This window comes from Anolis sagrei, chromosome 1 (genome assembly GCF_037176765.1).
Source record: "Anolis sagrei isolate rAnoSag1 chromosome 1, rAnoSag1.mat, whole genome shotgun sequence".
Lineage (NCBI taxonomy): Eukaryota > Metazoa > Chordata > Lepidosauria > Squamata > Dactyloidae > Anolis > Anolis sagrei.
The window spans coordinates 90,157,600-90,182,186 of NC_090021.1; the positions used below are offsets into that span (position 1 = coordinate 90,157,600).

Sequence of the window (24,587 nt, forward strand, 5' to 3'; positions counted from 1 at the left end):
TTGAACGTTGATTCAAAATTAGGAGTGGGAGCATCCTAAGTTTGGTGAATTTAGAATTTCCTCCCAACCACTGATGATGAGCAAATACGGAATTGAAATTGAAAGTAATTACGTCACGCATGCATTTAATCCATATTGCTTGGAAACAGATGATGAAACATCTGCTTACAATTATCCTCTTACAGCATTCTAATTTTGAAATACAGGTAATGATCTTATTGAATATCTTATTATAAGAGTGATAATATAAGAGATTTCTCTTGATGTCCTTAACAATGTTCCTTCTAGAGGAAACTGGAACTTTTGAAAGTGGGTTTTCCCAAACAAAGTAGATGTTAGAGAACAGGTGCTTTCTTTTTCTAAATTCTCCATCTGGGTTTGGAATTCTATAAATAATTTGAAATCACACATTGTGTGTTTTTACAAGAAACGCAACTGAAAAAAGGAAGCAAAAAGGTTCAATCTCAGAATTACTTTGCGGAACAATTCGGTCAGAATGGAATAGAAGATTCAGATAACAATTTTGAAATTCTGCAATCTTGAAGTTATTGATTGTTTGAAAGATATATATATCAATAGTAGGGTGTTATTACATCAGGAATAAAAATCAAGCAGTCAATACTGAGGCAATGTTTAAAAAACTGCAGAAGTTGTGATATTCATAGGTGGTAACACTAACGGCATAATAGACAAGAAATTAGACAGTTCTGCCACAAATAAAAGGAAAAATAAGAAAAAGCATAAAATACTCTCTCTCCTCAATAAAAACAATGTAATAGATGCATACTGGAGAAAACTACATCGCAAGAAAAGCGTTTAATGTTTTATTCAGGAAGACATGCCAGTTATTCAAAGATTGATCACATTTCAAAAACAAAATATTCTTCCGAAATAATAAATATATTTTTGTCCAAGTTTTGTGTTCATAGCATTCTTTAATAGCAAAATGGGGGTCAGAATTAAAAACACACATGATAAGATCATGGAAGCAAAATAATGCTCTCTTTTTCAATAGTTGAAATTATGAAGCAGCACATAGTTTTTATGACTGGAACAATAAAGAAGAATACAGCCCACAACTCAAATGGGACACCACGAAGGCAGTAGTTAGAGGCAATTTTACAATGGAGGGCTCAACATTGAAGATGGAGAGAAATAAACTGACAGAAGAGTTGCAAAACTATCAATAATACACAAAAGAACAAATAATCATACAATTTGAGCAGTTATCCCAAAGGAAAGCTGAATTGGAATCTCTAGAAATTGACAGACTACATCTTGCCCAATTCACATAGCAGGGGATCTAGTATGATTCTAGTATGATTTTTGTGTTTTATTATATTTTTATTTTAATCTGATTGTATGGTTTTCTTCTTTGCAATTGAATGTTTTGCCTTATATATTGGAAACTGCCCTGAGTCCTTTTGGGGAGATAGGGTGGTATACAAATAGAAATTTATTTATTTATGTATTTAACTAAACAGCTTTGACTACTACGTATGTAATTATATATATATATATATATATATATATATATATATATATATATATAGTTGGCACTCTGTTTTTATGGATTCTCTGTTCATGGATCCAATGGCCCTTTAAAAGCAAGCATAAGGCTGATGTGCCCTTGCTGGAAATGAGTTTGATACCCCTGGTTTAGACAGCCTAAGAGAATGTTATTGTGTCAATAGAAACAAGCAATAAACAGGGTAAACATAGCTCCAAAAAAAGAGATCACATAGGAATTTTGACAATTGAAATGAGCAGATTTAAGAAGTCATCACAAATGTTGAGAAATAAAGAAGGCCGTTGGCAACCTGAAAGTGTGCAATTAGAACAAGAAAACAATGCTCAGCCAAATATTGACTGTTCTTAATGCATCTAGAAAGTGTGTCAAGGTTTTGGGACTTACAACCTCTTCACACGTACCTTTTTTTGGTAGTGGTAGCTGGATTCTTATTCTTCGGCCACATAACCCGATGCCTTCCATCACACTCCAATCAACTACTTCCAGGTGGCTCCGTGGCTGGAGTGCTGCTGCCGCCGAAAAAATTGTGACGGCAGACAATAGCAGGTTCCCCGTCTTTCCATAAGGAAAGATAGGTTGAGCTGCCAAAAAAGGGCCGTCCTCATGTGATGAGGAAGAGAAGACACCATGACAGAATGGAGCATGGGGAGGTGGGTCATCGTGCCCAATGTGCGCCAGCAGAATGAAGCGATCCAGGACTCCTTCAGTGGTACATGTGACAAGGTCCTTGAACAATACACACTAGCCTAGTTCACAGCAAGACTAGAGAAGAAAAGTGAGCTATCTTCCCAGGGTCCAGGAAGCCCGGTTAGATCTTACTTGGAAATGAGAAGCTGAAATGTTGGGTATGTATGTCAAGGAATAATTTTTCCTGATTTTTCATAGGGCAAAGTTTGAAATTTGCAAACCTGTTCAGGTCAGCACAAGACAATGCAGAAGGCTGTGAGTGTGAAAGCACACGTGTGCATGTGCTGGCTCTGGCTAATATATACTGTGCAGGCTGACATTCAGGTAACTCAGAGGAGGATCTCATCGTGTCAGAGGGCCATAGACACGGGAGTTGGAAAGGACACTGAAAACAGCAGGAGCAGCCCCTCCCCTTCCCCCATTTTATACTACACTTAAAGTGGTTCTCCTTTGGGTTTTGCCCCTCCCAATGGTGATTCAGCCAATGAGAGGTGCCCCTTACCCATGTAGCTGACATAGATCAGCAAGGGAATTTGATAGATACTGTTAGCTTGGGTATTAGTCCTGAAAAGAGGCACTCACATAACATTAAAGGAGTCTTGGAATGCATCTACACTGTAGAATTAAAACAGTTTGACACCACTTGAATGATCGTGGGTCAATGCTATGGACCTATAGAAGGTGTAGTTTGGTGAGGCATCAGCACTATTTGGCAGGGAAGGTTAAATACATTGTAAAAATACAACTCCGCATAGAGTCGCCTGTCTGGGCTGAAATATGCGGTATACAAATAAAGCAAATAAATAAATAAATAAATAAATAAACTCCCATGATTCCATAGGATTATGCCATGGCAGTTAAAGAGGTGTCAAACTTCATTAATTCTTCAGTGTAGATGTATACAGCGGTTCCCAATCTTTCCGCCTCCAGGTATTTTGGACATCAGCTCCCATAGTTCTTAACAGCTGGTAAACTGGCTGGGATTTCTGGCATTTGTAGGCCAAAACACCTGGAAGCCCAAAGGTTAGGAACCACTTTGAAAGGTGGCACACATATGGATAGAAGCTTTCCTTCTTATATCTACCAGAATTGTTCATGGCCTTTTCTCTGCAAGAATCTTTTTTAATGGGACTTGATTAGGCGTTAGCTCATGTGCTAATAATTAATTCTTAATTCTTGCACTATCTAATGTATGTCAAATTTTCTACCTGTCATATTTTATGAAAAAAATATATTGGAAGAACATCAGACATTGCTGCTTAATACTTTTTATTGAATTCTGGGAATAAATTAATATAAACAGACTAGTGACAGAATTTGCTAAGAAAAACCTGCTCTCCTTTCCTTCCTCAGACACTTGAAAGGCTAAAGCATGTGCGCACACACATGTGCACCCACACACACACAACAAATGATACAAAAAAAGAGACTGTGAAAGCATTTTCTAAGAGTGTCCTTCAAACCAAAGATCTGTTCAGAGAACCGAGCATAAAACATTTCTTGTCACAGATTAACAGTTTACAGTTAAAATACTTTACAGGTTATAGACTTAATATTGTTAAAATATAATATGTAACCTATGAAATATATACATGGCACAGTCAAGCTGATCAGGCAGTTTTTCATTGGTCAGGATCAAAAAAGAGAGATGGGAGCAAACTATAGCTAATCCCTACTGGATATATGATAGTTCAGCACATGACTAGCATTCATCTCTCTTCCTATCTCTACTTCTGTAGACTTAGTAGATGCATTTGCTTGGATCTTTGAGGAGCATTTCTCTGCTTCAAATAGAACAGATTGTACAACCCTCTTTTCCTGTCCCATTGTCTTCCACATTCGATTATGATCAAACATGGAGTAACAGAGTGGACCAAAAGGTAGTTAGTCCAAGGTAAAGGCAAAAACAGAAACAAGCAAAAACAGGAGAGCAGCCAGGCAACAAGACAATTCACAGCACTAAGGTTGCAAAAGAAGTGTTAGGATATTTCTGAGCAATTCATAGGCCACAGGAGCTAATCATTAGTGTGACATTTACTACTTAAACGGAGCCTGGTTTGAAGGATACATCATTCTCAGATTCAGAGAAAGTGCCACTCTCATGGGCTGCAGCTTTGTAACAATCTGTCTTCATATCACTATCATTTGAGTCAGGGGGCCCCAAACTATGGCCTCTGGGCCAAATCAGGTCCATGAAGGCCATCCCCTGCCACTACCACCACAGATGCAAGCACAAATGTGGCGGAGGCATGCATGCATATGGTGAGGTTTTTGTGGCAGTGGCAGAGTGCATGTGTGCATGCATATGTGGCATGGGCAGCATCTGCCCACGCACCCAAACACAACTAAAGTTGGTCCCTCCCAACAGTTTGAGGAACTGTGAACTGGCTCTCCAGCCAGTCCAACTAATATCCATTTGCACTATTAGTTGGGCTACATTTCAAGGTTTCACTTTTTTGAAGTCCATAGTCATTATAGCAGGACAAATGTGGAACAAAGTCGATACTGACATTTCTGTTCAAATGATGATTCAGTGGCTTATTGCAAGCACCCTCCATGTTTGTCCTCCCTCCCATTTGCTCCAGATGAGAGAAATTGAGCCCCCTTCTGCATTGCCAGATAATCCACATTATCTGATTTGAACTCGATTATCTTAGTTTACACTGCTCTGTAATTCAGTTCATAGCAGATAATGTTGATTTTATACAGCTTTGTAGAAGGGTCCTGAGGGCCCTTCCACACTGTAACTATATCCCAGGATCTGGTCCCAGATTATCTGTTTATCCCAGGTTATCTGGTAGTAGGGACTCGTATATTCCAGTTTAAAACACATAATCTGGGATTGGATACTGGGATAAAGGGCAGCGTGTAAGGGCAGTGTGAGAAAACTTGGAGGATTAGGTGAAACCAGATGGAGAATACATATCAATGATGGAACTACAGCAAAGTGACAGCAGCAAAACAACCAAAAAGCCACATAAACTCTGGGGTCTGGTTAGGTACACCATTCTGACAATTCCCTGTTTCTGTTTGAATAATTGAGAAAGAAAATTTTCCTGTCATAATAGAAGGAAGAACTGTTGTCAATTTCTGAATTGTTCTGCAATTGCTACTAACAATTGAATCATTAGGGAAATACCTGATCGAATAAAAAGGGTATTATGTTCTGAAAGACCTAGTTAACCCCGAATACCTGGATAAACTGGAGGATTTTGAAATCAGAGACAGCGATGTATTTATAATCACTTATTCTCCATTAGGTCCTCCCCCTCCCAGCTATTCATATTTAATGTATATGCTATTTTGATGCCTTGAGAAGAATTCAATCAAGCCGTTCATATTTAATATACAGGTACTGTTGATGCAGAACATTTTGAGCTTGATTTATCATAAAGGACATCAAAATGGGACTGAAGAAGCAGATGTGCTAGATAGCGTTTCCTGGCTCCAGGATACGTTTCACAACGCTGACTACATCAGTTGCCCACCTTAGACCAGCACCATCATCTTATGTAGAAAACGAACAAATATTAACACATATATATTTTTAGCTTGCATATTCCCTTTTAAACTTTTCCTTTTGATTAATTTCAACTGTTCAGCTGAAATTGATTTTAGCCATGAGATCTTCCAAGTGCATTACCAACCATTTATGAGAGTTTATGAAGAAACATTTGTATTTAGTCGAATACATACCAGACTGTTAGGGTAAGCCCTGGAGTTCATTCAGAAGAATTAATATTAGGAATATTACATTGAGGAGCACATTCAAATACCACCAACATCAAATTATGCTCTATCACTTTCTGTTGCATATTTAAGAGGTCATTGGAGTAAGTCATCAATAATAGTATTTGGGGAGTAGTAGATATTATTATCAGTAGAATAATACTTATGTTTCCTCAATTTAAAGATAAATAAAATAACAATAATGTTTGTATTAGAGAAAATTGATTAAAAAAACAAATATTACCACGAGTGTCCGAAAGCAAAGCCATGTGTCCCCCTACTTTCTTTTTAAGTTTTTTCCTTGTTCCTATTTTTAGTAGTTAATATGTCCTAATGTAATTTGTTATATTATTACATGTGCCAATGTTGTTTTCAGATATTTTTTCAGTTTAGTTTTTTAGTAGATATCTATAATCTACAGGAAATGCTCAAATATAACAATGCAATATATATGTTATACTGTCAATTAAGAAGTCTGGATTACAGACAAAACCATTGATTTTACCCCAAGGAGGTAACATTCCTTCCAACAAGTCTGTCTGCAGCAAAATACGGTAATAACACAGCTTCTAGTAGTTACAGTTTTTCTAACAACTGAGCAAAGTTCAGGTCATTCTGCAGGCATAGCACTTTCTACACATGGAATACTATCTACACATGGCATCAGGAAAATCAGCTTCTTTGGACAAATCTTCAGGGTTAAATTGGTTACAGTAAGGCACAGGAAACCTGTCGGATGAGATGGCTTTTTGTTCTCCTTAGGAAGCTGTCATGAAATTGTGCAACCTCCTTGAAAAGATATTGACTGAAAACCAAATAGATGACATTGCAGATAGTACTAGCTGTGATAAAACGAAAGTGGATTTTTCCATGAGTGTCAAAATAGTCATGTAGTGAGCTGTGTGAGAAATGTTTTAGGGTGCTCTGATGCTTGTGTAAGAGACTGTGGACACAGTAACTTGAGAGACACTTGTTACAGAAGAGATTGAGACTCTGGGCCAAGGTCAGAGTGTGGGACAAAATAGGAAGAAGCTTGAGTTCTCCAGTGAGTAGCATGTTTATTTAGTATTTCTATTGCTGTATAGTATATTGCTTTATGGGATTAAATTCAACCATGCTGACAAACAGGATGGTCCCTTCTGAAGCCAAGTCAGGATGAGAACCCTTGGCTTCTACCAGCAAGTTCTTTGTGAGTCCTGTTCCAGGAGAAAAGTGAGATATTAAATACTGTACTTAGTTGAATCTAATCCTCACCTTTTTTTGGCTTAATGACCTTGTCAAAATTGGGGTGCGCATTAGATTCGCATACTACAGTAGCGTTAGTGTTAAGCCAAAGCAAAAAGGGATGCTGCTTCAGGAGGTGCATCTGGAGCTCCTCTTTAAGGGACGTCATCTCAAATTAAATAGCCAGGGCTCAATGCTACGCTATGGGATTTGTAGATTGGTGAGGCAGTTTTCTTTTGCAGAAAAGGCTCAAGACCTTGTAAAACTACAACCCCCAGCATTCCATGGCACTGAACCAAGGAAATTAAAGTGGATTCATTCTGCAGCATAGATGCACCCCCAAGATTTTATTTTCCTTCACTAGAAGCTTTGGTGTTCTTCACACAATTGTTTATATTGAAGGAATTCTAAGCAGGCAACAGTAGTAATGCACACCTTTTGGACCAAAGTACACTTTTTGCTGCTGCATATTACATTCAGCAGCAAATACTTTTATTGGTTTGTGTTTTGAAAATGGAGGTGTGCATTAGACTTGAGTAAATGCCGGTAAGAAATAGAACACTGAACTAACATGCCTTACTTATAATAACTGAACATAGGTGTTTATTTTCTATGAAAATAAAGGAACTGCACATGGCAAGTCTGTAAACTCCAGCCATTCACTGATCCTAGATTTCAACAAAATGTCTTCTGCAAAAATTGCACTCAGCAACAACAATCATAGTCATTGGCATCTTGTTAAATTCTTGGCCTGAAGTCTCACCAGACTTTGAAGTTTTTCAAGTCAGTCTTAAATCCCATCATCCTGCTCTACATATTTATATTTGTTCCATACATAGTCTGTATTGAATTTAAAACTGAGAACTTCAGGCTTCAGCATCTTGTTAGAATAACTGGTTTTCCTGTTTGTGGAGAATGAAGAAAATATGAGATTTGTTTTGCTTTGTTTTGTTTTGCATCCAAAGCAGCAAACTTAGGCCACAGCTCTACAATTTGTTCACAGTACAATGTGATTTAGTTTCCTTAAGAAGGCTAGAGAGATAAGCAAATTATATTTCAATTATTAAAGTCCTTTTATTATCTATGATGATGAAAGCTGCCAAAAGAGAAATTTCCTGGCATGGAAATATTTTTCAAAGGGAACCCAAGCATATCATGGTCTCTCTCTGTACAAATGTTCAAATCTGGTGACAAATATAGGAAGCGCAGTCATTTCAGTCTAGTCGCTGTCTAGATGGACGGGATTGTAATCTGGGTCGTCCTCTTCATCTTCCAATTCTAAGTCGTCCATTTCCTGGAACAAGGATTCATCTACTTCCACACTGTTTCCAGCTGGAAGAAGAAAAAGAAAGGAAGAAACCATTAACAAATGGGTTGTCCGGGAAGTCTTTTGAGATACTTTAGCAAAATCCTGCTGTCTACGACCTAAACATATTGAGAGACACGAAGACACCGTCCACAATGCAGTCAGAAATTATTCAAAGTACTGTAACATGGATGAAAAGCATCACTCCTGACCATTTCCCCCTATTTTGGAACACTTGCATATATATAAAAGGAAATACCTTGGAGATTTGACCCCAGTCTAAAGAATGACATTCATTTAGGTTTTAGATCTACATTACACACATAGCCTGAAGGTAATCTTATACACAATTTAAAAATAATATTGTGCATGAAACAAAGTTTGTGTACACTGAACTTTTCAGAAAAGAAAGGTGTCACTATCTCAGCCACCCATGTGGATGATTTTGGAGTATTTTGGATAACAGAATTCCTCAGAAGAAAGTCAACCTGTTCTGAAATGATGATCATTCAAAAGTAAATAAACATATCACTTCCATCATTGGCTGGACCACAGATACAAAAGGCAAACAATATAGAGCTCCTCAAGCTTTGCTTTGTATTTAAAAAGCTTTTGTTTGTTCAAAGTAACCCTGGTCCAATAGGAAGATTGAGTGGAGTAACAGAAGATGGAAGAACAACCACCTGCCCGCCTGTGATTGCTCTTCCAACCACATATTTTGAGTGCTCAGAATCATAGAATCATAAAATCACAGAGATGGAAGAGACCACATGGGCCATCCAATCCAACCCACTGTCAAGAAGCAGGAAAATCGCAGTCAAAGCACCCCTGACAGATGGCGATCCAGCCTCTGTTTAAAAGCCTCCAAATGAGCCTCCACCACATTGACTGAAGTTTTAAAAAGCAGCTTGGGGAAAGGGTTTTGAAATGAAATCTAGATGCAGACAGGGGGGAGGCCTGCATATCTTTTCACTTTTCCATAAGGTTTTGAGTTGGAATGATAACTACATAACTCTTTTGAATCTGAGCATAACTTGAACCAAACTAGAATGGTGATGTTTACCCATTGTAGGTGGGTAAAACATGCCAGTGGTATTAGAGTGACCTCTTCTGGACTGCAATTCTAACAGCTTTTATTTGTTCTTCCATCTCACACCAATTTACCTTCTACCCATTTCTGTCACTCCATCTCCTTCCTCCAAGAAAAGTCTGCTTCCAACAGGAAGTTCATCACATGGAGGAAGGAATGTGGGAAGACAGATGAGTGTTTGCCTTCTGCGGCACCAAATCTTCTCATTAAACTCCAGAATCTCATTGTTAAGTGTGTACTAGGAAAGTTAAATCTCCTTTAACAAATACTGGAGACAGCATTTAGTTAGTTCATATTGATACTTTTTTTAAAAAAGGAACATTTATTACAGGGGACGGGAACTGAATTAATCTCTGAGATGACTTTGGAAGGCACATCTCCCAACTGCAGCCACTCCTTCAAAATAAAACTGAAACTTTCTTCTTTTCTTTTTTGCTTTTTGTCCTCAAACACCCTCTGGGAGCACAAGTGACATTTTCACCTGCTGTTGTTTTTTTTAAAAAGGACTGTTGGTCATAAATCTGCCTGGGGGAAACGCAAAACGTGGCAAAAATGCATTCCACACTCCCCAAGGGACATTTCAGGGCAATTGTTTTAAAGTTTATACAAAACATGTCTTTGGTTCCTGGAGGTCCCAGAGGGACACCTAATGAGGTGGAAGCGCCTTCTAAGCTCCCAGAATGTTTTTGGGTGCATTTTGTAGCAAAACAACTTTTTTATTATTATTTCTGAGGGCTACAAAAATGCACTCTACCCACCCTGATATATAGCATTAAAAGTAGGAATAAATGAAACATGTTACCGTCTTCTAAAAACTGAATGTCAGATGTGTCAAGATTATGATCTCTTTCAAACAGCTGTTTTCCTGTGAGAGAAAAGTAGGGATAAATTAGTTCATAGTTACTAGAACTAAGATGGTTACAATTATATATCAATATATTTAGCTCTATAGGTGATTATCCAGAAATTCAGCCCCATTTAACTAATTGCAATAGGCCCTTGGAATCCGTTGTGGTTTGGTTCTAGTACCATTTTATATAATGATGTTAAATGGTATTCCTTCTAAATTATAATGACTAAATAATGACTAAATTAAGGTTTGCTTTTTGGATTTTTGAAAATATTTGGGTCTGTAATATTCTTATCTCTTACGTTCAGTGCTTAATGCTGAAAATGTTTGCTCTAAAGAGTTGGACAATTTAGATATAGTGCTAAACCACACAGTGTTGTATGTGAGCTGATAAAAGTCTTGCACTCACATGTTCCTGTTCCTCTTCCTCCACAAAAACCAGACAAGCCAGACAAGTTTAGAAAGAACACATTATCCCAGTGCAACAATGATTTCTCAGTGCAATAATGAACAATGACAATTGGAATGGCTCCTGGAATATGCTTTTGGACTGTGTGATTTTAAGTAATGAATTTAAGTGATGTGTACTATTTATGTGATTTTAAAGTTTATGTTGTTTTATTTTATATGTATTCAAGTCATCAAATTGTGCCTCTGCTGTGAGACTCCGTGACTTCCTTCGGGGTGAGAAGGATGGGATATAAATGTAGTAAATAAATAAATAAATAAATAAAATATTTCTATTTAAAAGTGAATTTTTCCAGTCTTTTCAGAACTACACAAAAACAGAATGGAGTAGGAACCAACAAGTCCAGCCAATATCATGCATATATAACTGGCCCATGGTCAAGCAATATACGAAAATCAGTCATTAATGGCTTACTTGTGAATAATATTGTCTGCACTGTATCATTGGTCATGTTTCTCTTTGCCTTAGAACAAAGGAAACATGTAAAATACAAAGTCTCGGCATTTGTGACATGACTTTGGAGCCTACCAGATGCTGCTGAACTGAAACTAACAGCATTGCTAACTACTGGCCGTGTTGGCAATGGATGATGGGCATTGCAGTCCAACATCATCTGGGGGGCCATACTTTGCTGAACCCTGCCCTGGCAAGATAGGAGACTGAAGGCAAGTGTCACATCCTACCTGTTAGTTTATTTTTCCCAGACTGTTCTTCTTCTTTCATCTTTTTTCTTTTGATTTCTAAAAGTTCAGTGTCAAATTTTGCTTTCCAGGTTAAAAAGTTTTCAATGGTGACGGGAGTGCCATGGAAGGTTTGCTATAACAAAATAAAAGGGGAGGGAGAGATCATGGCAAATGCAGAACAATTCAACCAAGGACATGGGATCTTTTAATACTCCAATCATGAGATCATTATATTCACTCCCAAGTCTGAAAACAATACAATTGTAAACAATGATTTTTTTTTCCTTCAAAAAGAAAAAAAAAAAAGGTCTACCAAAGAGTGATCCTATAAGGACAGTGTCATTCAAGCTGGAAACTCTGTTTCTTAAAGGTAGCAGTGTGGACAAACACACTGATCCTGCTCTCAAATGGGAAAAAGAAAGCAGAAGAATGGGACCAGGTTCTATACTCCACAAATATCAAATGTAGAAAAGCAGGGAAATCCCCAAGACACACAGAAACCAAAGGCGTCCTTTCACACTAAGAAAGCCTGTGGACATCTTTATTTTAGATCAGGGATGGGAATTTATGGAGGTCTCCAAATGTTGCTGAGCTGCTAAACTCAGCTTTCCTCAGCATTAGCTATGCTAGCCCGAGTTGCTGATCAGAACTATCCTTGCTTCACATAGTCAGAGGCAATCTGGGCACTCACTACAACAGCATGAACCCGCAACCTGGTTACACTCCCAAAAAACATGCAATGCCCCATCATACTAAAAATAATACAGGATTTGTGTCTTTTGTCTTTGGATGTGACCTCTTCAAGCAGATATCTTCTGATATAAAAATGTAAAAAGCTCACATACAGAGTTAGCCTTCATTTATGACCTGCTCCTATACTAAGCATAAGCAAATGGAATTTGAAGAAACACGTGCTACATATTTTGAAAACCAAGAAGAGGTAAATATAAGGGACATTGAGCACATTCGCCTGTGCTATTTGGTAGATCATTCATGTGACTAAACCAACCATGAAACTTCAAGTCCACGGCTTGTTTAGTCTTTCACCCAAACCTGGGAGGAGATGGTGCTCTCACTTGTTTTTCCCCACTAGTTTGCTAAAAAATATATATAGAAACAAGGTTTATAGGTCCTGCTGGATTTGGACTGACAGGCTCTCTTTGAGCATACTGGCTATAAGTGGAAGTGATAATTGGAACACACTAATTTCTTACAATATGCACATTAAACCAATTATAACACAGCCCAACAAAAAAAGATCCTGGGTGTCTTGGTTTTTAGACCTGTTCCAGGGTTTATTTGGGGTGCTTATCCACAAAAGTGCATTGGATAGACCACAACAGCTCCCGTTTCTGAGATATGGTTATCATGATTTTTTGGGGGTTGATTGGTATTATTGTTATCGTTATTATTATTAATTGATTTATATCCCGTTTTTCTCCTGGGTCGGGACTTAAAGCAGCAAACAACACATAAAAAGCAAAAACATAACATTCAATAAAAATAAACAGCACCATCATAAACATAATCATATCTAATAAAAATTATAAAAACACGAATCGATGCAATTACCATCCAAGCAGAGAATACAATTAAACATTCAATAGATTGAAATAGATTAAAAACTCCATCTAGTATCCGTTCCTTTAGGCTGTAGTCAGGTCCACTACCGGAGGTCCATTTCAATGCAAACATTACACCCGATAGATCTGGCATTTATTCTCCTTCAGGGAAGGCCTGCTTCCACATGAAAGTTTTTACTTGATTCCTTAATGCTAGCAGGGAGGGAGCCCTTCTAGGAAGGGAGCAATGTTTTATGTTCTGCATCACAAAAATTAGAGCTGATGGGGAAAAATTGGTGCCATTTTTGGAATCAAGAGGTCAAACATACCCAGACACAGGCCTACCATTTGAGGCACCAAATGTGTGCTGACCAGTGTAATCAGTGCAGACAAAAAGATCTTCCTAGAATCAAAGAATTGGACGGTCATCCAAAACAACTCACTGCTTCTGCAAGAATCCATAAATAAAACCTCTCTCACAAGTGGGCATCCAACCTCTCCAAATATTATATTAACCTTGGCTGCTGCTTGGTTCATATTCTAATGGATTAACATACCAACGTATATTTCCCATATGCTTTGGAAACTACCAAGTTTAGCCTTCTGAAAGGAATCGTAAAATGGAAGGCAAATTACCTACCATGTGATGGGGTTTGTTTTTTTGGGGGGGGGGGGGGTTGGTAAAGGAAAAGAATTAATCCCTCCAACCATTAGGAAATATTACCCAACTTGGCTTCAATTGATTTTATACTCCATCCCATTTTAAAATAATAGTCATTGCTACCATGCTAACTGAAGAACTGCTATGTTCTTCTCTTAGCCTTGTAGTGTGTTTAACCATCAAAATGCTTGCTAATATTTATAACTTTACATTATTTCTCCCACCTTTTCTGCTTCCTCTGCTTCTTTCTCCTTTTGTTTCTTTTCCTCTTCTCTTCTTGTATTTATCTGATCTACTATTTCATTTAATTTCTCTTGCACCGCCGATACTAGTGTGAAGATCATTACCATACCAAGGTTCTCTTCTGCCTGAAACACAAAAGGAAATATCTTTCACTTTAATAAAGGAGCCTAATATTGATATGGCAGATTTAAAAAACCGTTTGTGTTACATTTTATTTTTTTTTTAAATTCACAATAGGTAGTCCATATCCACAATTTTAAACAGGTCCCTACAAATCTCTAGGGATGGACAGATTCAGGAGGTTGCAGGCAGGAGTCCTCCCATACAGTCATCATCAATGTACTGTAAAATCTAAACAAGGCACCCACCTGCTCCTGCAATAACTTCAGTATGTCAGTAACATCCCTATCCTCAAGACTCTCTTGAGAAAGCAATTCATAAAGGGGGGCTTCATCTGGGTAGTTCCCTGGATAAATGAATTTGAGGGTCGTCTGGACACCTATAATGCAAAAAAAAAAAAAAAAATTAACAGTGATAGGTTCAGACTTCCAACTTCAATAGTAACATTTAACATTATTGAAACTACAAGCAGCCTGGTTCATATGTCCCAGAGCAGGAGAGCTTTGCCATGTTGTTTACATGCAGAACATTTGTGCACACTGCCCAACAGCTCCCCAGAGCAAGCAGGAAGGGCTGAACAAAATACAGTTTTTCCACACGAGGTGTGTTCATTTTGTTGTGTGAATCTATTACTCTGGCTTGCCAGGAAATAAGACTCATAAGCCAGGAATAAATAAATGGTTCATGGCTATTCGTTGCAAGCGACTAGAAAACCCACAGTTCCATGTTCATGCATTACAACAAACCAACCACAAATAGAAGGTTTACAGTCTGTAAGCTTACAGACTGCAGGAAGAGTCAAGTGGGAGTTACTGAACACTGTGCATTACCATATCAGGCTATGCTGGTGATGTCTGAATACATCTCAAACTATCAGCATAAACCAGTTCTGAGATAGATGTAAGGCACAAAAGAAAGAAACCAAGCAATATGGTAAATGTAATGTCTACAGCACAGTTGTTCCCAAACTTTGATCCTCTGTTGTTTTGGACTTCAACCCCTCGAAATCACAGCCATCTTACTAGCTGTTAGGAATTGTGGGAGCTGAAGTCCAAAACACCTGGAGGACAAAAGGTTGGGAACCACTACTATAGCATGCATATTTGGTATGTAGATAGACTGGGGACAGGCCATTCACGTGCCAAGCTATTTGGTAAAGCTGTTCAGCACATGGATCCAATTATTTACCCCCGAAAGACCACTGTAATAATCCTTTCTGGTTTTCTGAGTATTTTTCAGGATAGAGAGAATATTATAATAAAACCCAAGCAAATGCACTGCCACTGAAATAACTTATTCAACTACTACTATCACTTCATTAATGGGCATCAAAACAATCTAGGAGAATTGTATTGTGAAGATGAGTCTAAATCAATAATAACAAAATTTACAAAGTTTAATAACAAAAAATCAACAAAGCTCCTGTTCTTTACTACATAAAGATTTCAACATTCTAAATCAGGGATCCTCAAGCTTTTTAAGCTGAGGGTCGGTTCCCAGTCCCTCAGACTGTTGAGGGTCCAGATTATACTTGGGGGTGGGGTGGGGGGGGGGGGTGAACAAATTCCTATGCACACTACACATATCTTATTTGTAGTGCAAAAAATTGAAAGAACATTACAATATCGAAAACAAACAATTTTAACCAACATAAACGTACCAGTATTTCAATGGGTAGCACAGGCCTGTCAGCCAGGTTAATTAGAATTGTTGTTATTATGTGCCTTCTAGTAGTTTCAGACTTAGGGCAACCCTAAGTCTAAAGTTTAGGGTGGAGGTCGGGTAAATGACCTTGGAGGGATGAATGCAGCCTGTCGGTCTTAGTTTGAGGATTCCTGCTCTAAATGGTCAGATATGGCTGAAAACTCGCAATTGTGACTTGTCCAAGCCAGTTGAGTGCTTATTGTGAGCTTTGATTTCCTGCTACTTTCATATATTGATTATTTTAGCATATAGTTTCCATCACCCTTTGGATTTGTGCCATATTTTGAAGAATTTCCTGAGAGGATTCTTTAATAGATAACTCTTTCCATTTGACTTTAAAAGCACATAACTTACTTTCATCATTCTCTCCTGCTTCAGACGTCACAGTGATAGTGAAACTTGGAGGATTTTCTGATAATACTGTGGAAGAAAGTAAAAAGCAATAAGCAAACAATGTCTTTCCGAAATGTTGCTTCTCTTTGTTTCTTTTAAAGATTAAATTAAGTTTAAACTTTATAGACAGTCCAAGGAGATCAAATTATCAAGATTTGTCATAACATGAAGAGAAATCATATCCAGAAGCCTTCAAAGAATTAACATACTTCAATGGAACAATGCATGATTTTCATGCTGAAGGTTTTTTTAAAAAAACAGATCTTAAAATCTCCAACTAGAACCTGCACATTGGTGTAGACATGGGGTGCATCTACACTACAGAATTCATGTAGTTTGACACCACCAGCTGTCATGGATTAATGCTATGGAGTCATGGGAGTTGTAATTTTACAAGACCTTTTGCTATTTCAGCCATAGTGCTGGTGCCCCAGCAAACTACACCTCTCATGATTCCACAGCATTGAGTCATGACAATTGAAATGGTGACAAACTGCATTAATTCTACAATACAGCTGCACCTTTAGCTGGATGGGCCAATTGTCTATGGCTGGATTTGCACTGCTATGTAATATAATATCTCATTCCAGATTATCTGCTTTGAACTGGGTTATATGAGTCTTCACTGCAGGCCTAAGTGACCTACTCTAGACTATAATGAACCTGGTGGGCCTTTGGTTATCAGATGACTCTACACTGGTTGATGGATTTACAAGGATGAGCTGTAGAGTTGAAACTACTAAAACAGCACACTTTGTCTTTATAATTCGCAACACAGAGATAGGATACCTTGCTGAAACAAAGTGCTTCAGAGGAATAACTTTTCATGAGACAAATCAAGATAACTTTTGTGAGCTTTCCGGGTTGTATGGCCATGTTCCAGAAGCATTCTCCCCACATTCTGGGCTGTATGGAATATTGCCATATGACCTGGAAAATGAGGATTATGTGCAATTATTTGATATTGGAATAGCCTGGACTATGCTTTTGGATCATGTGATTTTAATGTTTGTATTAAAATGTTTCAATTTCAAGTTTTAATGTTGTTACATTTTATGATTTAATGGGTAGTTTTATGTTATTCTGTTTATATTAGGTTTTCATATTTTTGTGAGGCATTAAATTTTGCGGTGAATCTGTTGGAAACTGCGTTGAGTCCCTCCTGGGGTAAGTAAATAAGTAAACCCAGTGATTCCAGCCATAAAAGCCTTTGATAACACAAATCACGATTACACCATTTGTCCTTTTCATGGGCCTGCAAGTCAGCAAGAAAAGCCTCGGTCTAACCCTGCTACGAAGTTCCTGAGATCTGCCACTTGCCCTGCAAGCATTTAAGGGAATATTATATATTCATGTGCTATAGTACTATATATTGTGATGACTTGTATTGATTAGTTGCTTTATATTCTATAGCAATGTTATATATTTATCTATATAAGCTGTTTACATAGCATAGTTTTATGTTGTATTATTCTTTCCTTCCCTGCATAGGTAAGTGTATACAGGCAATCCCAAGATAGGTTCTATAGGTTTGTTCTTAAGATGAATTTGTTTGTAAGTGTGCACAGGTACTTTTTTATGTGTAGCTCCTTTAAAAATGCACTTGTTCTGACTTACATACAAATTCAACTTAAGGACAAACCTAGGGAAACTATCTTGTTCGTAACTTGGGGAATGTCTGTATTCCAAACCCCTTCTTGTCCCAGTCATTACAGATAAGTGATACTGAAAACATATTTTTTAAATTGTACACCTTTGGCAGGACCCATTGTATTTGGATGTTGCTCATTCGGTTCGAAATATATTGATGGCACAATTGTACACCTTTGGCAGGACCCATTGTATTTGGATGTTGCTCATTCGGTTCGAAATATATTGATGGCACGATAGATAGATAGATAGATAGATAGATAATAAAAACAATGATGAATACTGTGCCCAGTTCTGGGCACCACAATTGAAGGGAGATGTTGACAAGCTGAAATGTGTCCAGAGGAAGGCGATCAAAATGATCAAGGTTCTGGAGAACAAGCCCTATGAGGAGCGGCTTAAAGAGCTGGGCATGTATAGCCTGCAGAAGACAAGGCTGAGAGGAGACATGATGGCCATGTATAAATATGTGAGGGGAAGTCATAGGGAGGAGGGAGCAAGCTTGTTTTCTGCTGGCCTGGAGACTAGGACATGAAGCAATGGCTTCAAACTACAGGAAAGGAGATTCCATGTGAACATGAGGAAGAACTTCCTGACTGTGAGAGCTGTTCAGCAGTGGGCAAATGTATGATAGCTGGGACCCTACACTGGTTGCACAACGCGGGTCTGAATTAATGAGGGGAACACGTGTGCAAGGCAGCGCAGCAAGTGAGAGACGCAGCTGCGTCGTGGCAACATTGTTCGGCAGAAAGGGGGAGACAGAACATTTCTATCCTGTTTACCGTCTTCATAAGCTGTTGTTTATCATTTAACATTAAATAAGTCTTACATTAAAGGTAAAGGTAGTCCCCTGACATTAAGTCCAGTCATGTCTGACTCTGGGGTGTGGTGCTCATCTCCATGTCTAAGCCGAAGAGCCAGCGTTGTCTGTAGACCCCTCCAAGGTCATGTGGCCAGCATGACTGCATGGAGCGCCGTTACCTTCCCGCCGAGCGGTACCTATTGATCTACTCACATTTGCATGTTTTCGAACTGCTAGGTTGGCAGAAGCTAGGGCTGACAGTGGATGCTCAAGTCTTACATTACTTCACCCTTATCCTCTCCCACCTGAATTAAATTACTTCACAGCTATCCTGTCACGGCTGCGTCTCTCACTCACTCCACTGTCTCACGCATGTCTTCTCTTCATTAATTCTGAGCTGCATTGCGCAACTAGTGTAGCGTAGAGTCCCAGCTATCATACTTTTGCAGTGAAACTCTCTGCCTAGGAGTGTAGTGGAGGCTCCTTCTCTGAAGGCTTTTAAGCAGAGGCTGTGTGGCCATCTGTCAGGAGTGATCTGAATGTAATTTTCCTGCTTCTTGGCAGGGGTTTGGACTGGATGGCCCACGAGGTCTCTTCCAACTCTATGATTCTAAGAGAAAAAACGTGGAGTACAGCCAGAGGCGGCCCTAGGTGATTTTCAATAGTAAGCAAACAGTATTTTGGCGCCCGCCCCCCCTTCCAACCAATCACTGATATATATTTTCTGTTTGTCGTGGGAGTTCTGTGTGCCATATTTGGTTCAATTCCATCATTGGTGGAGTTCAGAATGCTCTTTGATTGTAGGTGAACTATACATCCCAGTAACTACAACTCGCATATGTCAAGGTCTATTTTCCCCCAAGAACGCCCCTGGGCAAAGTCAACTATACTGCAAATGCTTACTCTGCGTAATGGTTGAGCCGCCCCTGAGTACAGCTAAAGTTGCTCTTCCCCTGAACTTCTAGTAAGAGAGCATCTACACATCTACATGCCCACAGTGTTGGATCCTTGTGTTTCTTAATATGTTGTGTTTTATTGCTGATATGTTATTTATAATGTTTTGTATTGTATTTTTATTTTTTTGGTTTAATATTATTGTTGTGTTGGTTTATTGATATATTGTATTGATGGGCTTGGCATCATGGAAGTCGCCCTGAGTCCCCTTGGGGGGATGGTGGCGGGGTATAAATAAAGATTATTATTATTATATTATTGTTGTGTTGGTTTATTGATGTAGTGTATTGTATTGATGGGCTTGGCATCATGTAAGCCGCCCTGAGTCCCCTTGGGGAGATGGTGGCGGGGTATAAATAAAGTTGTTTATTATTATTATTATTATTATTATTATTATTATTACACCAGGCACTGGAAACTTGGGCCCTCCCTCCAGGAGTGTTGGACTTCAACTTCCACAATTCCTAACAACCGGTGGGAGTTGAAGTCCAAAATATAAGAAGGGCCCAAGTTTGCCCGTGCCTGCTATGCAGTCTGAAAGATTTGGGGGCAAAGTACAGCCGAACTTCAACTCCCAGCATCCCTTGCCACTAGACACAGCGCCAAGGGCTTCTGGGAGTTGTAGTCCGAGAGCCTCTGGAAGGCCTGCTTCGGGCCAGAAAGGAAGGGGAGAGCTGTTCTGGGCCCAGGCGAAAGGGAGGAGGCGAAAGGGAGGCAGGAGAGGGAACAGGCCCGGCCTGGCTCCGCGTGTCAGGGGCCCCACGTGCTTGGCGGCCTCTCCCCTACCTGTGAAGGAATCCGGGTAGATGGACTCCAGGGCCTCGAGCTCATTGCGCTGCTCCTCCCCGTAATCGGTCATGGTCCTGGTCCCCCGCCGCCAGCCATGAAAGGCCCGCGCCCGGCAGTCGCCTCCGCCAGCAGGGGGCGCCCCGGAGCCGAGAAACGGGGACGCCGAGCAGGAAACCCCGGCAAAGGCGGAGGCCGCGCAGGGAAAGGGAGAGGCGTGGACGCTGGGCGCATGCGCAGTACCCTCGCCGTCGCCGCCGCCTCCTCGCCATTTTCACCCGCTCAGTCGCAACTCCCCGGCCTGGAGATAGCATCTATTGCTCGGGAGTCGATTGAGGCCGCCTGGAGCCTAGGTGGCTGTTTCCGCTCTCACGAAATGACGTCACGACGTGCGGATAGGGGCGCGGCTTTTAAAAGCGGAAGTGACTCACGAACTCTGATCTTCTGGATTCTTTGGACTTCAACTACCAGAAGCCTCAGCTGCTGTGGCCGATGGTGAAGGATTCTGGGAGCTGAAGTCCAAAACGCATGGAAGAGCAGAGTTTGGGGAACCTTGCCATTAGGGTGCCTTTTAGCAGCCAGCGTGGCTTGAAAATGTGGAATTAATTACGCTTTAACTTCTATGGAATCATGGGAGTTATAGTTTTACAAGGCCTTCATGCCAAAGGGTGCTGGTGCCTTACCAAATTGCAAAGCCCAGGATTCTATAGCATCGAGACAGGATAATCAAAGAGCTGTCGAAGGCTTTCATGGTTATTATGAGTTTTCCTGGCTGTATGGCCATGTTCCAGAAGCATTCTCTCCTGACGTTTCGCCCACATCTATAACCTGCATACTCAGAGGTTGTGAGGTCTTAGAATCTAGGAAAATTGAATTTATATATCTGTGGAAGGCCCAGGGTGGGACAAAGAACTCTTGTCGGTTGGAGACAAGTTTGAATGTTGCAAATGGCCACCTTGATTAGCACTTAATCGCCCTGCAGCTTCAAAACCTGGCTGCTTGTTTCCTGGAGGAATCCTTTGTTGGGAGGTGTTAGCTGGCTCTGATTGATTATTGTCTTAAATTCCCTTGCTTTTTGAGTGTTGCTCTTTATTTACTGTCCTAATTTTTGAGTATTTTAAAATACTGGTAGCCAGATTTTTTTCACTTTTCATCCTCAGAGGATGCCTGCCATAGATGTGAGCGAAATGTCAGGAGAGAATGCTTTTGGAACATGGCCATACAGCCCAGAAAACTCACAGCAACCCAATCAAAGTGCTGTTAAACTGCATTAATTCTATAGTGTAGATGCACAGTCAGAGAACTCATGACCATTAAAAAATCTGACAAAAGGAAAACCAAACCACTTGAAACAACACACTTCTTCTCACGTATATAGGCTGTATCTCCAATGAAAGAAGAATGGAAAGATAGAGCAATGTACAAGAAATCTGTCTCAAATTTAACTATTAAACATTGATTGCCAGCCTTGAAATACTTCAAAAATCCTGGCTGATGCCTTTCCTGTACCAGACTTCTTATGAGTTACAGAATTTGATTCTGCATTTCTTACATTTCTCTTTTTTCCCCCTCTTGTGCATTATTTAATTGGGTTTCTTCAAACCTCAGTACCATAATATGCTGCCCTTCCATTGATTTTGTCTAAAGCAATGGATTATTTTTCCCCTGTCTTTAAGTGAGTTTTCCAATGAGCAAGGCTTTTCCATGCTTTAATTTTTAACTCAGAAAAGTGCATTAGTCAAGCAAGAAAGCTCAAGAGGACAGTGAAATATCAATAGCCTACCGTTGATGCAGGAAATTTGGGCAGCCAAAAAATCAAAAAGTATTTTCCTCTGTGCTGGTGTTGCATTACCAGCCTGAGAACATTTCGAAAAGCAATTAGGGAGAACCCTCTGACACATCAATAAACAGATAAAATTCTGTCTGCTGTGGATGGGAGGGTGAGTATAGTAGTTTTACAGCATGATTTTATGTAGACTTATTCATAAACCCTGTAGCTGTGGCTGAGAAATGAGAAGGGCTAGATTGTGGCTTTAGGAAATAACTAGTTATCTTCACTTTTTTAAAAAAGAAATAATTGTGTTTTTTTAACCAAAGAAATGTTTACAAAAAGAGCAAAAACTGGAGAGCCCAAAGACCACAAGAGATCTTATACAGCTATAACTCCCATCATTCCATAGCACTGCGCCATGGCAGTTAAGGTGGTGTCAAAGGCCCCATCTATGGTGACACTATAAGGCAGCTTTGAGATGACTCAAAACCAGAAAACGTGCACATTGAAGTCTATACATGTAATATGAAAAAGCCTAAGAAAGCCTAAGTTCCCCAAATAATGCACTATAGCACATGACAGTGTATCCCAGATGAAATCGGATCTACAAAATATGGAGTACATTGTAGACACCTGCCCTTGTTGAGGATATGGAATCCAGAATAGGGGCTGATAAAAAAAAAACCGCTTCAAAGACAGGGCTGGGCAGCAGGGGGGTCAACTCCCCCCCCCCCCCAATGCCTCTGGAGCACTAATACACATCTCTCCGAAAGTATGTGAGCGGGGACGGCACAACAGTCTGAAATCAGGCTCTGAGGTGTAAATTCAGGTAAAGTAAAGGTAAAGGTTTTCCCCTGATATTAAGTTCAGTCATGTCTAACTACCAAGGTTGGTGCTCATCTCCATTTCCAAACTGAAGAGCCGCCGTTGTCCCTAGACACCTCCAAGGTCATGTGGCTGGTATGGCTGCATGGAGCACTGTTACCTTCCCATCAGAGTGGTACCTATTGATTTACTCACATTTGCATGCTTTTGAACTGCTAGGTTGGCAGAAGCTGGGGCTAACAGTGGGAGCTCACCCTACTCCCCGAATTTGAACCAGCGACCTTTTGATCAGCAAGCTCAGCAGCTCAGTGGTTTAACCCACTTCACCACCGGGAGCTTGACTAAAGGAGCACCAAAGGAGCAGGAACACGCAAACCAAGTTTGAATGCAACAGGAACGGGTTAATTACTTTCAGACCTGAAAGGATGTCTGATATCAAGTCTGTGCTCAGGAGGATCAGGCATAAAGCATGCAGCAAATTTCAGGACATTTTATTCACTTTGACAGCCATTCAAAATACCTGTACTCTTGCCTGATTGGTCAGAAAGCCAGGCCAACTAGAATTCAGGCATTCATTGGCTGGGATTTTCTCCTGAATTCATGTTGAGGCCATCTTTTGGGGGGGGGGGTCTGATTTTTTGACAACAGCCTCATGGTTGATATAATCATCCACCTGACCTCAATCCAGTTCCACTCGTGAATCAAATCACAGTGCAGCAAAACTAATAAAATCCTAAAATCAAAAGGCGCTACACATCAGAATGACTAGTGAAAATACTGAGTGCTGCCTTATAGTGTCAGTATAAATGTGCCCAAACTGCAATAATTCTACATTACAGATTCACCTGTTGTCATATTGTTAACTCCTCTACTTGTTGTTAGTGTTGTTATCACCCCGAGTCCCCTCAGGGAGATAGAACAGCTTATAAATAAAGTATTATTATTATTATTTGCTCTCTTCTTTCTGTTTTGTAAAAACATGTGGTAAATACAAGTACATAAGCCTCACATTGGCCTGCTATCTTAAGTACAGTTCTGGGTTCCCTGGAATATAAACGTTCATCTGCCTGGGTAAACACAAACATGGCCCAGAAATCTACCTAATTGGTTGATGTGGGGATTAATAGCAACACAGAAAACATGTAAGGTGATTGTGTACCTACCCAACATGATGGTAGTTGTGGTAGTGATTATGATCATGATGTTATGCAGACACTTCCAGACTATATTCTTACAACAGCACAACAGATGGGGATTGCGTTTAAGGTGAATATGAACTATAAATGAATTTTATGTTTAGACTTGGGTCCGATCTCCAAGATAGGTAGTTTATTACCTACATATAGGCAAATACAGGTATCCCAAAATCCCAAATCTCAGAATAATAGTATAGAATAGTAGAGTTGGAAGGGACCACATGGGCCATCTAGTCTAACCCCTGCCATGCAGGAAAAGCACAAAATACCCCTAATAAGGAATAAGGGATACTCAACCTGTATACATAGATATAGATAAATCTGATATAATCATACTGTACTCTTATGTGT

The 24,587-nt window shown here is 39.6% G+C and overlaps 1 protein-coding gene across 1 annotated transcript; it reads right to left on the reverse strand.

Moving 5' to 3' along the window:
- Positions 1–8,220: 8,220 nt before the first annotated feature.
- RWDD1 (RWD domain containing 1) lies at positions 8,221–20,675 on the reverse strand. The gene is made up of 7 exons (XM_060753207.2): positions 20,445–20,675; positions 16,214–16,279; positions 14,404–14,534; positions 14,017–14,160; positions 11,570–11,702; positions 10,370–10,432; positions 8,221–8,503 (listed from the first exon to the last, which is right to left on the reverse strand). The coding sequence occupies exons 1-7, from the start codon at positions 20,515–20,517 to the stop codon at positions 8,391–8,393; spliced, it is 723 nt and encodes a 240-aa protein (XP_060609190.1). The 5' UTR covers positions 20,518–20,675; the 3' UTR covers positions 8,221–8,390.
- Positions 20,676–24,587: the final 3,912 nt, after the last annotated feature.